Raw genomic sequence first — 17,095 nt, forward strand, 5'->3', positions numbered from 1 at the left:
AGCTAATGGGATCTTCTCTGGGTCAGGTAGAGCTTGTTTAATAAGGCTCCTCCCCTCTTTTCCTAACCCTTTTTCAAACTGGTTTTTGGTAGAAATTTCAAATAAATGGCCTAATGAAGTATTTTACGAGTGGCATTTCACTATATGCCAATACAGAACATATGCTGCTCCTACTTCCTCCAGTCACTGTTTTATACTTATCTCATTATGGCCGAATTAAAGCAGCAGCATGATTATTGCTGCTGTCGAGAGTGACCATTAAGTTGATGTTTATTTATTAAAGTTTATATGAGGTAAGGTTAAGGTAATGCATGTATGTCTTGCCTTTCATAAGTTGGTGTCGACTAATCAAAAGTCTCCACTTCTACAAGTCAGTTCCACCAATCATTTTCATTTATAAACTATAAGATATTCCTTTCGGTAGCCGCACACAACTGGGTGGCAATCGATTTTGATTTGGCCTGCCCAATCAACTTGATTTATGATACAATAACTTTCTCAAATAAGTATCCGCTGAATTGAAACAGATTTCAACATTAAAATTAACATAAGAGAATAATCAGTTAAGTGTATTGTAAGAGTTAACAATGGATAAACTACAAAAGAGTAATTTGTTTAATTTTTAGCAATGCTTTGCCAATACAGTAACATCATTCCTAGTGTGCTCCACTTGGTTTTGAATACCATTACTTGAGAGTGAAAAAAAGTCTCACATTTACAAGAGTACCAAAACAGTTCTGTTTCAGCGAACAAATTGCAAACAAGTTTAAAAAAATTATTTAAAGTTGTCTTGTAAAACTAATATACATAGATTTCACCACTTTCTCAATGAATGCTTTTCAAAATTGCCATCCCCAGCTGAAGTATACATTCTTAGTTTGTAATGCAATGAGTACATTTATAAGTGGTTATGTTGCTTAAAATACGACATGAGGAAAGTACTTATAATGGAAATTCAATTGAAAGTCTACCAGCAGTTCTTGGAGGTCAAAAAAGTTTCAAACAGTCCTTTCTTTTTTGTCTGTAGGCATCAATTGATAAAATAAGAGTCAGTGGTTTTTTTCAAGTTTGATGGAAAAGGCTTTTCTGGCCATATTTATTGAATAATAAAATGCAGATGGTAACTAAAAAATTTTCTTTGAGATCATGAACAATGGAGTCATAAAATATCACAGCATCAGCAAAAACTTTTGTATATGTCACACACATGTGATATCTTGTGGCCTGTTCTTGGTTCTCACATGTCGACGTCTGGAATTTCGTGAAAATCTCTTCCAAATTTTCATGACCTGAAAATTAAAAATGAGATTATATCAATTTTGTTTTTATGTTACATTTACAGTGACTGTTACTTTATTTCTCAATGGTTTTGAATTATTATAATTCTTCAAAAGAGTTTAAATGCTGTAACTTGGTTTTACTGGCATAAAATTGGGCCTATGAAAATGGATTCATTAATTAGTTCATTTTATGAAAAATTTTTTCATTCATGAAAATGCATTATTTTAAGATGAGAAGAAAGACACAGAGATCATTAATTAAAAAGGTCGGATTTGAAATTTCTTTTTCTACTTGAACACAAGTTAACTCATGGGTTGAGTGACATATTAATTTATTAATATCTAAACAAATTTGGCACTTGGATGAATGCTTCTGTAATTCTGGCGGTGCAATTAAGTCATGTCCAGTATTTAATATTTCTTGCAATTCATTAACTCTTTTCTTACCTCAGAGTGGAAAAAGTTGGTGAGAGAAAATAAAATTAGTATTCCGATGCTGACATAAACAATCAGCCGCAGCCAAGCTCGTCGAGTTCGCCACTCTTGAAGTTCAGACATTTTCAGAAAACGGTTGCGATACTCTGGGGGTAGTTCAAAACTTGATGGCTTAGGGTAAAGAGCTTCAAAGAGATCTTGAAGGAGAATTCGAACTTTTTCATTATTTTTTGGCTGGCGTGGATCCAAATTGTCATTCAAACAAACAAATTTCCTACAAAGAGAAAGTGATATTGTCTGAACAGTTCATAGTTAAGACATACAGGTACATGCATTTAATTTCACCTACATTAGCATTTTAGATTATAAACTATGTGCAGCAGCACTTTCTTAAACTTTTTTACTCAATTCTCTGCTAACAGTTATAAACATGCCTTTATTACTACATTTGGGTCATATATTAGTTTTACAATACAGTGAATATAATCACTTGACTCATTGTTTTCCTTCACATTAATTCCCATAGATCACAACTCTTCGGAGAAATTTCAATTCAAATTTTTAAGAAAATAATGAAAGTACTCTTCACAAGAAAACTAACCAGCATTAAATAATTAACATTTACGCTAACAAAAAATGATTAGAATGTGTGTGCTAGTCTGCACTGGACTCATTAGTTCAGATGGATGATTAAAAATCACCCAATATAGCTTAGTTTTACTGTATCCAACCAACGGCCATAATGAGGCTTGTAAGAAACTTAAACTGCTTTTTCTCTGGTGAGGCAGCATTTTAAATAATTTTAAAGGCTTCAACCATTTTTCCGAGGCCAGTTGAAGAGAGGCTATTTCCATATTCATTTCAAAATGTACTTCCTCCACAATACTGTACCTCCACCACTTTTACATTCTTCAACTTAAATGATGATTAGCAAATGATTGAACAAATATGCAGTTTCTACCATTTTAGTAATTTATCCAAGCTCATAAGATAATATTTAAAAAAATGCAGTCTAATAGCACTTTTTATATAAAAGTAACATACCTGGGTTTTTTGCGAATATCATCTAGCTGAGCAATGGCAGAATTAAGATCAGAGCTCAGCATTTTAAAAGCAACCTCTTCATCACCAACAACTTGAAAATTAAAGCGATGACATTTTCCAAATTTCTTCATTAAGATATCCTGAATGGGATGGCATCCCATAATAAGGGCTTTGCTAACCACAGGCTGAAGGAAAGGAAATGTTCTGATCATTCAAAACCAACCCCAGGTGGTGACAATTATTTAAAATTACAGACACTGTGGTATTGAATGAGTAAAACAATGAAATGCATGTCTATAGTTTTCTATTTCATAATTATTCATGCAGAGAAGTGCATATCAAGGGAGAAAGAGAAAGAATTTGGACACATGCAGGATTAATAACAAAACTACACGGTGACTTAATAAAACCACATGTATGTGAAGGCTGCGGTCTATCTCCAGCTTCATTGCAGCTTCAACAGTTTGACTGATTAATTCACCTATGGACACAGGACACTGCTAGAATTAAGATCCATTCCGGGAGGTTGTATAAAATTCACATGAGTAGGTGGAATTCCATAGTTTTAATAACACTTGATTGATTTTAAACTGGTGCACTATTTCCACAATAACATATACACTTAAAAAAGGAAAATGGGATTCTTATGCAAGTTTATGCTTCAGTGAAAGAGGCAGTGTATTATGTAAAACAATGATACAATAATATAATGTGAGTGAAAGTTGTCACTACATTCCATAATAATGGCTTCAAAATTTGGTAGTAAATTCATAGAAGTATATTCTTTCGTCTATGGGTTTTTGTGAGATTGTTTAAATTGCTCCATTATAAGCACAAAGAGAAATAATCATTATTCCAAGAATTTCATCTCTTGAAGTTAAAAGAAAAATAAAGTATTGGAATACTAATTGAATCGCAATATAATCCCATGATCAAATTAGTATTAAGGTGGTTTGATTTTTTGTTTCATTAAATTATTTCATACTGCATAAAACAGCCATTGCAGAAGAAATTAAGTCAACAGGACCACATAAGATTCTACTGTTAGCATTACCTACTGAGTGGACCAGTAATACCTATAGTGTTGCAGAAATAAATATGACTACTTGAGGGTTAAATAAAAAGTATGCAATTTTAAGATGAAAGAAAAGGTCAAAGAGAATCAAAATTCATTGATTGGAGGAACCTCTATGCATATAAAGAACCAAACTTTGTAATTTCTATTTGTTCAGCATGCTTTTCTTAATTTATCTATTCTTTCCAGCTATGAATTTTTAGAAATCATTGAGAAACCAGCTGAATCTGAATCAAATTACATAAGTACATCAAAATTTTCAATATTATTATAAAACAATTAATCATGAAAGACATTTTCTTACCAGTTTCGAGTCCATGTATCGTTCATTTAGGGGTATATCAATTTTTTCATCCAGCACAAGGTGCTGGGAACAGTTTAAGAGCATCCTTTCAAAGCGAAGTACTTTATCATATGTGAGTGGATGATCATATATTCGAGCAAGGACAGTGCGGATTTCTCGATCAGACCATGTTCTGCAAAAACAAACAGAGGTGCAGACAGTTTCAAAATGCTTTGCATACCTGATAATTCTGTCATAGAGGACTTGAAGAAGTTCAGAAATACCCATACACAAATGAAGAGAAATGCCCCTTGACTTTTAGGTCACTAATTTGGGCTATTGGGATTTGCCAGTGCTAATTCCACAGAATTTTAGAACCGACAGAAATGTTAATTTTCACCACATCTAACTACATGTATCAACGATGTCAAATTATGACAGATTAAAATGCATCAATCTCAGAGGGTAAAAATTGTTTTCCTTGACTGGGATTTGAAGGGGCAAATGATTTTTACATACTGAAAGTGATGCATTGTAATGCACACTTAGTACATGACTCTGTTTAAAGTTACTTCTAACTTAACCAAATAATATGTAAACATAGTATTGGTATGCATACATATGTATCTGTATCTATATATGTTGTATTTTTCTACAATTATGAAGTTTATATCAGTCCATATTTGGGTGTGAATTTGCACCAAATCTCTGGACAAATAAATCCATTATTATTATTATTATTATTGCATTTATAAAAACTGGGAATCAACAGATTGACAGATGATTCTTTTGGAGTTTTAGAAATTTACTTACCCTGAGTTGTCTGTGTCAAAGTTATCAAATATTTGGGAAACTAAGACGGTGGTTTTTTCACTCATCAGAAAATAGAAGTATGAAAATGCATATTGCATATCACGGGGGCTTCGAACCTTATGTGATGAGGTCTCATCCCATTCACTAGGAAACCTGAAAAAAATATTTATCAGAATTTAAAATTGGTCACATTCCTCATGAGGTCAGAAAATATCAACATTCTACATTGATGTGCCCTACGTTTGACTGATAAAATTATCAGATAAACAGATGCATAATTATTATTGCTGTGACAGTATTTTCCCCCAATATAGTGCCCACTTACTTTATTTCATGAAAAATTTTCAATGTCATTTTGAGTTGGAAATTTCATATGAATTTGGTACTGAGCATATTAGAAGTTTATTTTCTTCCGAGTACTGAGAGCAATGTGTTATTAAAAAGACCACCTCATGAAATAATAGTTTCATTGCTTTCTTGTTGCAGCAGTCAATGGTACTGTTTCATATTTTATTCTCAGGTCAGAGCGTGCAATCCAGGCTGAATTTCATTGACAAAAAATCTTGTGACATTGGTGAGGGTATCAATGAAAGCTAATTAAATATTTTAAGCAATTGCTTTACAATATTAACATGTGCACATAAAACCAACGAATAATATAAAGAAAAATAATTCACATTATTCAAAATTTGAAACTAAGAAGTCAACAGTAATGTTTCACAAAATAATACACCTGGACAGGAATGCTAATTGTGGCAAGGTAAATATCATTTCAGTCATGTTAAAACTACAGAGTATATAATTATTATCGATCAACAGAAAACAACAAAATGACTTCTTTAGAGGCCTAATTTAAAATAAACACAATACATATTCTCTACTATTAAGCTCTGATTTAATATATATCAGCAGCATAATGTGTTGTTAAAATAGTAAGGGGAATATATTTGCAGAGCACCACATGCAAAATCAGAAATTTGAGACCCTCAAATGCTGACTGACCTTAGCAAAACCTGCATACATAATTACTTAATATTGAATGCCATAAAAACTAGAGCAATAAATTGTGGAATACTAGAATGTGGACCTGACCTTGCTTGAAGTTCCTTCATGACTTTTGAGTCAATGAGATGGGCCATGTGAGCTGGAACTTTTCTGGCTTCAAGTCCATATGCCTTGTCATACAGGCGATTAACATAAAGAAGTGAATCTGCAAATGAGTCATGGAGCTTTCTTCCAATCCACCTCTGACTATAGTATGGATTATCAGGCCATACTGGATGATTATCCTCTTCTTCCTGGGGTAAGGGAATATTTGGAACATCAAAATCATTTGCTTCAGATTTTTGTCTAGGGATTTTCATATCCACTAAACCTTGAAGATGCCTCATAGACACTGTGTGTTCACCACCAAGGCCTAGAGGATGTGTTTCTGGAGGTTCCAACTTTTTGGTATCTTGATCTCCATTCTTTGGAGTTAAGGCAGAAGCATTCATCTTGAAAGTAGCATAGGATTGCTTTGTTGCTGAGGCTGTTAGTTCAGTTGCTGGCTTATCCTTCATCAAAACCACTGGAGCTAATCTTACACCTTTTGGAAAAGAAGTTATTTCCATCAAGGTCTTTCCGGTGGTGGATGATGAAATAGCTGTCTTGCTTTGCTTAATCGATTGTGATGTAGATTTAAACTCCATTACTATGGGAGTCTTCTGCCCCTTAGGAATGTGAAAACTTCGATTTTCCATTAAACTGTAGAACACATTAAACTCCACCTATTGGAAAAAAATGACCATGAGGCAAGGGTGAGTGATTATATAAAATTATACTGACACACAAAATGATAATTTAAATGGGCAAGAACTAACCACGACTGGATTTCCATTCTGCTTTCCTTTGAGGTTCACATACACACTTGTACTATTCACTCCAGACTTAAGCACCAAAGTTAGAGTAAATGACTTAATTGACAAAGCCATAACTCTTACTGCTCTAGATTCAGAGTATTCTCCTTGCACTATGTCATATCCACTCTTTATTAAATTGGTTAAATTCCAGTAAACTGCAAGGGCACCTGCAATAAGTATTGTACATGTTTCTCTGTAGTTATTGATCTCACAACAGGTAATTGGAATTATTACACAGTCTGCAATGATTTGAATGCCGATTCATATATTGATTGAAATGATAGAGCAATGAACTAATCAAGTTTTTGCTGGACCAATTTTCTCAACAATCAATTATTGTTGTTCTTCCTTGGTGGCCCTGAATATTATCATTAACCCTTAGTATTGATATTCATTACTAGTTACATATAATGGACTGCAAATATATGTGACCTGTAAACATATTTCAAGTCAAAGGAACCAAACCTTCAACTTCAATGTTGGTTTTGATATTTAAGGATAGAGCTCACCCCATATCAAGACCAAAGGAAGTGGATTTCAGAGAGTTCTCACCATTACCTGCAATACGTTGTTTGGAGGAAAGTTTTAGATGGCCCTTCATCAATATATCAAATCTTCATGGACATATAAGCTTTTATTCCTAGCTTAAACATTAGTATCATATATTGTGAGTAATTTCCTTCCTTCGGTTATTCATATTTTCTACCATCTTTCATGGCATCCAAAAACCCTACTCCCTTCCATTCTATCCCCTATTTCCAAAACATTCTCCCAACCATCATTACATTAAGAATCTCATTCTCTCTCAAGATCTATTATATCCACTTTTTCTACCTTCTTGGAATGGCACCCAACAAAATCCTCTTTTCCTCCACCATATGTACAACTTTGTCATTCGGTTTCCTCTCCATTCAACTTATTTTCTTCATTCTTCTCTCTACAGAAAGCTCTGGCACTCTGAGGATTGTATTTCTCAGGTTTTATCTGAGGATTTTTAGAGGTATCACCTAGCTTTAAATTAAAAATCCTCCTGTCAGTAGCTGATCTTTCTACCTGCTACACTACCATACTACTTTGCCAGTAACATAAATTAAAAATACCTGTGCACACAAATCAATAAACCATAGCCATATTTCTATTGTAGTGATAAACAGGAATTATGGTTAAAAACGCACCTCCTATAAAACAATGAGCACTGAGTAAATAATGCATGTTTTTGTCATAGTAAGCAGAAATGGTCCTCTCAATGGTTAAAATTTTGTGGTCTATTGCTTGGATATAATTATTTTTTCATGGATTCGAATTCATAAAAATATGGCTTAACTTTCATCTTTGAAAATTTACTAACACTAATTTATCTCTCTCTCTTTAACTCTCATTTATTACTTATGATATTTCAATTGTGCTCCCACATATTTTGATATATACCTTCTGGAATGAAGTATTTTTTGACACTTGGAATGAGCTCAAATGCAGGCATATCTTGAAAATGAGATGTGCCACAGTCTCCTGCATCAAATCCACAGGCTAAAATATTACAATTCTGAAAAAGAAAATAAGGGATTAGAGCTACAAGTTATAATCCATAAAAGTGAAGATACTTTTTAAACAATTCCATTATACTTCTGAAATCTAGGGATGCTCATAATAAACATCAATCTTTATAAGAGAGAAGCAGAAACTGTGCCACATAACAAATACTATTTATTACTTTAATTTTGTCACAAATATATATTTTGGTGAAATTTAAACTACAAAATGTTTAAAATTTCTCAATAAGGCAAAATTTGATCATTTTAATCAAATATTAATTTTGATTGTTTTTAGTAAAGCAGATTTTGATTTCACTGAATATCAAAACTCGCATTACATTGACAAATTTAATTGGCATGCTTGTCAAATTTTAACAATTTAAAGTTGTTCATAATGTCCAAGTGAACAAAGGAAGATAATAGTATGTAGAATTGAATAGGGGCATATAGTAGAGTCCAATGTCAGGATGTTTCATTACTACTACTACTTGGCTACCACACAAGCTTATATTAAAGCTACTACCCCAGTTGAAAAGATGGAAATGCCACCATTTTGTGATTAAATGCATAAATATTCATCTGAAAGTGGTGATCTACCATCTGCTATTGGAATATGTCAAAAATATAATCCAGTGCTTGGAGAAAGATAAATACAAGAATTAAAGGAGGAAGCACATGGTAAATACATTATTATTTACAATAATAAAGCCATGGACAAAAATGGTAGCTGTATTTTCAGCATTTTGCTATACAGCAGTTCTTCTTCGCCTTCAAGGACATCCTCTGTTCCATCTACTGAACAGAAGGCACACTTGGTGTCATCAGTGATGCTTGACATGCCAAAAGTACATATCAAGCTAATACTATAATAGATGTAGACACAATTAGCTTCTATGTGATTAAAGGAGAGAATGCTGTTGATTAAGCACTATATTTAAGATGTGTGTCAAGACTGCAGGTTTTGAGGAGAAGTGAACAATGTCCAATGTTTGGACAGCAAAAATTTAATTGACAACATTTTTGAACATCGGAACCAATTCAAATCAATTCAATTAAATGAGTATGTCTTTCTTTAATATTGTAAATTGCGAGTGTAATAATACACATCAAACACAGGCCACTTAATCTGAGGATTGGTTAGTAGCAGCTCTTTAGCCATAACCATTACTTTTGTACACCTATTGGTAAACATATAAGAGGGGCTTTACATTCATTAAAATTCAAAGGAAACTCCCCAAGGTTATGCTCTTCAATGTCAGAGATGTAAATTCATATTTTATGCTTCTGCAAGTTACCTAAACTTCCAAGATTTTCAGTGAAATTTTCCAGTGATTCTAACTTTCACATTAACATTTATACGGAAAAGCTCATGCTGTGATAGAGTACCTTTAAGGGTGACTAAGCTAATACCATTTTTTAACATGGCAGATGTTAAGATTAGAGAAAGTACTGCTAAATGGCTGAACTGTTTGGCAAGGTCCCTAACCTGTCGCTGACTGGAGCATGCTTTTGTAAAGCTCCTCTCAAATGAACATAGTATTATTTCAAGAGGGAGAATAAAAATGTGTGGGAAATTATTGGAAGAATACGGTCAGAAGTATGGGTAATGTTTAAAAAATTATTTTGCAATTTTCAAATGTTAAACAACTGCATGAAATCAAAACAATTGTTACCAGGGCCTATATTTTTCCCATTACAGGCATCAAAGTATTGGGACCTCAAAATTTCAAATTTAAGCTTTCTTTAAGATCCTAATAAGACTTTTATCCAAAATGGTTCAAAATCAACTAACTTCTAGTTCTAACTAAGTTCTAATTCAAAATATGATTTTTAGTTCGATCAATTACTCATCACTAACCACATCACAGTATTTGTCAGCAAGCCAAGAGTCTGTACAATGTGAACCACACAACTCCTCCGCCACCAAGCTATTTCCTCCATCTCCCCAAATGTCGCCATCCTCTTCTGCCCTCTGTAATGTGTCTTCATCTTCATCCAAAGCATCTGGCTCACCTCTTCTGGGGTAACCTGGGCGGGATCCCGTGCCCAGCCATCTGGCAGACACTTCGTTGCCAGGGAGACAATCTCCACCATCCCAGTGACATTCAGAATGGTTGCATGCACGGTCACAGTATCCATCACCTATCCACAAAGGTGGACAGCCCTCATGGCACTCAGGAACAGGCCATGACAGATATACCTGACAAAGGAGATTTAATGAAGATTAATATTTTAAGATTGATCAATGGTACATTTATTTTACAAATTTTTGAGGCATTCATTTTCATGTGAAAAACCAACATCATGACTGGATATTACTCTGAGCAGAAAAACCACCAGGATCATTAAAATAAATCACAGCTAACAAAGAAAATAAAAATGTCCATAGACATATTTTAGCCATTAGCATTAACAACATTTATAAAATATGTATTGGAGAAATGAATGGTACCTCAAAGTGATAATATACACAGCAAAGCCTAAATCCATGAATGCATGCATTGAAAAGTTTTGAGCTTACTTTGATTTTTCTTGAGTTCAAACCACTATTCATTGTTAATTTTTACTTATTTCAGTAGGATAATTCTCACCTTCTGGCCATAAGTAGTCGTGTAGAAGTCATCAGGCCAAACTTCTTTTCCAAAAAGCATGTCATCATTGAGATACAGGAATTTTTCGGACAATCCAGGAATTCTGCAAAGATAAAAAATAATTAGTTTAAATAGTTTACGTAGTAACCACTCAATCTTCTATGGTGGTTTAGTTTTATTTGAATCAAGATGCACATTGAATCTTTTGTGAGTGATGATTATACACAATAATATCTAGCACACAAATTATATCACTGACCAATGCCTTTTCACAGAACTATCTATATATACTGTATTCCATACTCACTTAATCAAGAGGCTAATATGCTAACCAGCCAACCTTAAAGTTCTGAGTTGAACAAATGTGATTATTTATGGGTTCCATCATGGTATAGCATCATTACAAACCATTTAATGGATACCCAGTCGTAACCCATTTTGAAGACTGCCAATTCAAAAAGAAAATATTGGTAAATTGCATAATTAAAGATGGTGAGGCAAAATAGGAAAAATGCTTTATCTACATACATATGACAAAATATGACTCCTGAAATTTGAGTGTAGGTATTTTACCATCCATTTTCTGAGGCTAAGATAGCTGGTGCAACAATCTCAAATAAACCAGGTAGAGTCATAGAGTGCAAATGTTTACATGTTCCACTAAGCAAAATCATAAATCCTTGAGCTACAAAAACTATATTTACTTACCTTTCTACACTATCTCCCCTCTCAATGTTACACAACTAACCAATTTGGTTCACGGAAGTAACTTTGATGAAACACGAGCATTGTTAAATTAATGAAAATGAATCCCAAACAAATGGTAGCAACTTGGTGTCATAACCATGAGTATACATCAAAACAAGAGCAATTTTATTCATGAACTTCAACACATGCTATATTGCAAGCTAAAAGAAATATGCAACTAGGTCCTCATTCATTTTCAGCTTTCAATTTTATTCTCCTTTCCTGCAACCTAATGAGCTTAACTGCTACTTCTCTACTGAATAACACTTTCATTGATTTTTATGCCCCCCTAGGATGAAGAGCAAGTTTAGTTTCAAGATTAAGTTCTTAAAAAAGGGGAAACATTCTCTGCTGAAAATCTCGATATATTCTTGAATATTTCTATGATATACATTGAATGTTAAACAGACAGCTATCATTTTGAAGCCCAGTAAGGAATTTTGCAGTTTAATTATGGTCTATTTATAATTGTAACCAATGAAATTTTATTGTATAACTGCCCAAAAAATCACCTTCCTTAACAACTGTCAAATTTTGGCTCTTCCATTTGGTGATCGGGTCATTGGCATGTAATTTTAAGCAAAATGGGAGAAGGGTTACATTTGGAGTTTAAGTGAGTAGAAAAACTATACCTGTGCAGGTGACTTTCAATGGCAGGGCTGCCAAAAGTAGGAAGATGGGACTTGTTTGGGAATATCTCACTATGGGAAACAAGTGTAAGTCTGGGATGTTCAAGATTGATCCAATAAGGTATCTGTCCATTGGTAACCAGCCAAATATGTCTGATCCAAGGAGCAAACTGCTCTACTGATCGGAGTGAATATCGAAGCTCCTGTAAATTCAGTCAAGGAAGATTAAAAATCTGAATATATAAAGAACAGAATTATATTAAGTAAACAATATACATTCAAATACCTCTTTATCATCAAAACGGGAAGGGGAGAAGTCATCCAAATTTCTAGTAGCTGGAAGTTCCAGAATGAGCGATGCTCGGTTAACTTTTATTTTTTTCCCAAGTATTGTCACATTTCCAGTCAACTGATGAGATTGTTTGAAAGAACAAAATAGCAAATTTAAATAGAAAGCATACAAAAGCTAATAATAATTACATTATGCTATCCCTTTATGGTGGACTTTTAACTTATTTTATCTAGGAATCGAACATTGGGGCCTGGGTTCGAATCCGGGAGACGGCAGATATATTTCAGTGATATCCCAAGCCCCACTTGAGGTGCTTTGTGGAAAGCACTTTGAGTGAGTATGCCATCCGTCAGATGAAATGTTACACCATGGACCCCTTGGCACCTTATGCTAATAGTAGGCTAATGCCAAGGCACGATTTCTCTCCTTCCTTCTTTCCCATTCATCTCTAATGGAGCCAATGACCTTAGCTGTTAGCTGCCACCCCTAAAACTACTATCACTATGGATGACCAGTTATTTCCATACACCTGTTTACAAATATTTCTGCAGATAACATGTTTGCCATTTATGCTCTTCCACTTTTCCTTAATAAACTATATCTTCTTGATACACATTAATTTAAAGGTATTTCATCTGAATAGATGTCTTCATATAATGGTAGGCTTCATTTGAATAAAGTTAAAGCAGTGATGAGCATTATGTGGATACAGTAACAATTTTTTATACCAACCTTAAGAAGATCATTCATAATTTCAGTTGATGGTAAAGATATTATTGCCACACCTCTTTCTGGGTAGAGTAAAATGTGGTCAATGGCCACAAAGGCACCGATTGGGGAAGATACTATGTGAGATAAACCAGTTGTACTTGGAAGACCACTAACCAGGACAGTTCTAGGCATTATATATGACAACGGTGCCTTCTGATCAGCTGCAATAAAAACACTGTAGGGTAAGCAATGCTAAAGATAAACAAGTGAATAATGTGGACACCATTTATCTAACCTCAGTCAAGTATACAGATACTTAAATATCCAAATATAAATTCTTAAGTAGCTATATTACCAATCGAAGAGTAACGGTTACATTATAATTAAAATGGCACTGCTTAGTAAACCATTGAACAGGGTTCAAAAGTTTATCAATCTAAATCATAATTTTTAATATTTACTACAATGTATGAAAAGGATAACAAAATGGAAAAATTTCATACCAGTAGTCCAATAAGCATTGTGTGCTGAACAATTTTGGCTAGACCAAGGACTGCTCTGAGTCAGTGATATCAGAGCTGAAAGAACAGCTTCTTCTGAAGGAAAAGAAATCAATGTCCAGTGGTGGGTACTCTTTTCAACTTTATCAAGGATTCTCACTTCAGTGACACTAGCCAAGGAGGCATGAGAAGATCGTATGCTAATCAAAGATGCATGGCGAGGAAGTTGACATCTATAAATAAAAGTTATTAAGAGTAAATGTAACTGCAATTACATTATCTCAGTGATAATGTTCACAAACTGTTTTATTTCTTAGGACTAAATTAATTTATTTTAAGTCCATTCACAACATTAGTTACATGCAACTATTTTTCAATCACACATAACCAAGCCCTACGGAGCCCAAGCCAAGTGGAGGAAAGCATATTTAGGTCAAACCTGCAGCCTCTAAAACAGCAGATGAGTATGTGCATGTTTATGTGGATAGCCCCACTTCCACTGAGATAATATAATGACACAGCAGAGAACATTTCATTATAGTAACATCATGGGTACTTTCTTTTTCTTATTTATAGCAGTTGCTTTTCCTGGTTGTTTACAAGCAAGCATATTAACTCTGCACATTCATGTATTTAAAGAAAGGAGCTTTCAAAAGTTTGAAAGATAGACTATTCATTAGATGGAATGATTTACGAATATCTCCTAAATGAACACCATAAACCATGGGTATAATTATATGTTGTTGAACCCTTACATTGCTGTTTTATGTAAAAATACTACGAAATTAGTTAACATATTATTTTTCTATCATAAATATTTTAAATTGTATAGGAGCAAGTACCAAAATCTGAATTACATTAGCCAAATAGTAACAGGGGATTTCACTGTTTTGTGGCATAGAATTTGGATTTTACTGTTGCCAGCATAAGGTTAAACAATCTATTAGAAGGTGAAAAAATAATGCTTAGTGTATACAAAAACCAAGGGGTTCAATTAAATTGGTAATAAGGACACTTTTAATGATCAAAAGTGGAGGATTAAAGGAATGTGAAATGAAAATAAATAATTTGAACATGAGTTTATATTTGGAAGAACCTAATGCAGAGGAACTAACAGAGGAGTAATTACTGAGGAGAAATGCTAGTTCTAAGAGCCTTTGGGTCTCCAACAAAATCAAAGAAAATAAATGAGATTGTTCCATGCTCACACATGGTTATCCTTAAAATTCAAACATTTAAATGGATCATTTGGACGGGATACCAGTATGAACAGACAAAATTAAGCGTTCTCAGAATGTTAAGCTACGAGCCTGAGAAAAAGGACACTGTAAAAGAATGTTATTCAAGTAAAAAATGTACTAATATACTAACCTTGATTCACCTTATTATGAAAAGAACGTTTAAGTTATTTAGCTGCAAAACAGTTTACATATATTTGCAAGAAATACACCTTTAGCATTGTCATATGGTTGGAATCACAAATTCACTTTGTTGGAGAGCAAGTAACCCTTTAATGACTCCAGATTTGCAAAACAGGCAAAAAACGAACCGGTAGATTATGTACATTATCATAGATAGGTAAATCAAATCGGTAGATCAAGGAATACGGTTTTATCTACGATCGAATGATATAACAATAGAATTCAAGGAAATAATAATGAAATGGAATAAGAAAGGAATGGAACGGTCACCACTGACTTTTTCCCAAGCAAATTTATCAATGGCCTGAATGCTACACATACACACAAACGTAAACCATCAGTCGACACTTTTAAAGATGAAACTTCTTCATACTTGAGGGAAATATGCCTGGACGGAATACATTGCTGGAAGCCACATTCACTTTTGGAGCCTTGTTCCTCCTTAGTATCAGAACCAATAGTCTTGCCTTCAGAGCTTTTTCCATTCATTCGCAACTTCATTAGCTCTTTTTGCAGCTCAGGATCGCTCCCATTTACCCATGTATAAACAATATCGATAGGAACGTGATGGCATAGCCTGAAAACAATAAAATAAATTATTTCCAGCAACACGGATTTAATAACTGATAAAAACCATTCGGATTTGCTTACTCCTTCTGATATGATTTTCCAACGATGTTTTCGCTGAATACCGAGAAAAATGAATCGTACTTCTTCCGACTCCACGTCAGCCATGTCTGAATAGTAAGACAGAACAAAATATATGAAATATATATGAATAAGAGGGAAATCTCTCCCTAGATTTCCAGATAAATGATGTACAGTTGCACTCTACGCGAAATTCTTCAAGATTTTTACCTCCCCAAAGTGAAAAGATGCTACAATTACCGCCGTTAGCGTTATACATGCAATGATGAAGGAACACTTATGTGATAAAATATCATAAGCCTGTTTTTGTACTATTTTTCTAGTATTTGCCGAAGGGAACATGGCAATTCACGGTCATCAAACATTACAAAAGCAAATCCTCATTCACATTTTGCGTCCAAAACCATTCTCGTAATGGCCGGTAAATCATAACAAATTTTGTTTCTATTTTGTTTTCGAAGCGAAGTGGTTGATTTGAAGACTAAATTTATGGCGTCATCTAACGAGCCGCTGATATTTGCTTGTACCGCGGTTAAAGTACTTGATTGAAGAATATTTAAGCTTAAACATTATATTTTGCTTTGTAATTATCATCTTTCAAAACTAATTTGGCAATGTTTTTCGTACAAAAGGTCACTGTTTGCAGTTCATGGACGAGATGGAAAATACAGCATGAAATTGCCTCGGGCCCCACGATGTGAACCACCGCAAATTCATCATTAGGTAATATAATAAATGTCTGCTTGCTTCGATAATACTATCAGAATCTCACAATAACCTCTTCCAATAGTTCATTTTTCAACTGTATGTAAAAAACGCCTGCGATCATGTGGTGTTAAATTTCGACCAACTATAAATTGCTTAACTCTGATCGCATTTGACTCTAGTTTGATCTTAAGTGATAATTTCTCTGGTTGGTGATTTATATAAGGTTTATTATATTTCATTTAACTTAGGATAGTTTCAATTTATTTGGAAGAACGGTCTCACGACTAAATTATATGTATGAAGTGTATATTAAGGTACTACAGGGTGCGGCAACGTAACTTCCTTTGTTGAAAGCGTTTTGTGTTTGTTTAACACACTTTAAGTGTAACATTTTCAAAAAAATAAAAAGCAACCCAAATTCAATCACATTTAATAGCCTACATCTGTATGTTATAAAAAATTGCAAACTTCTATAATCTTAATTA

General features: G+C 33.8%; 1 protein-coding gene across 1 annotated transcript; it reads right to left on the bottom strand.

The window, feature by feature from the left end:
• Positions 1-1,093: 1,093 nt before the first annotated feature.
• On the bottom strand, positions 1,094-16,318 carry Gnptab (N-acetylglucosamine-1-phosphate transferase subunits alpha and beta). Its single transcript, XM_071585764.1, has 17 exons — positions 16,113-16,318; positions 15,906-15,991; positions 15,628-15,831; positions 13,837-14,066; positions 13,355-13,554; positions 12,617-12,739; positions 12,334-12,533; positions 10,955-11,057; positions 10,222-10,563; positions 8,260-8,374; positions 6,793-6,998; positions 6,023-6,699; positions 4,931-5,083; positions 4,139-4,310; positions 2,760-2,944; positions 1,728-1,989; positions 1,094-1,289 (listed from the first exon to the last, which is right to left on the bottom strand). The coding sequence occupies exons 1-17, from the start codon at positions 16,242-16,244 to the stop codon at positions 1,200-1,202; spliced, it is 3,480 nt and encodes a 1,159-aa protein (XP_071441865.1). The 5' UTR covers positions 16,245-16,318; the 3' UTR covers positions 1,094-1,199.
• Between the last annotated feature and the right edge of the window lie 777 nt (positions 16,319-17,095).

Source organism: Hetaerina americana, unplaced genomic scaffold (genome assembly GCF_022747635.1).
Source record: "Hetaerina americana unplaced genomic scaffold, ioHetAmer1.1.p SCAF_2, whole genome shotgun sequence".
Classification (NCBI taxonomy): domain Eukaryota; kingdom Metazoa; phylum Arthropoda; class Insecta; order Odonata; family Calopterygidae; genus Hetaerina; species Hetaerina americana.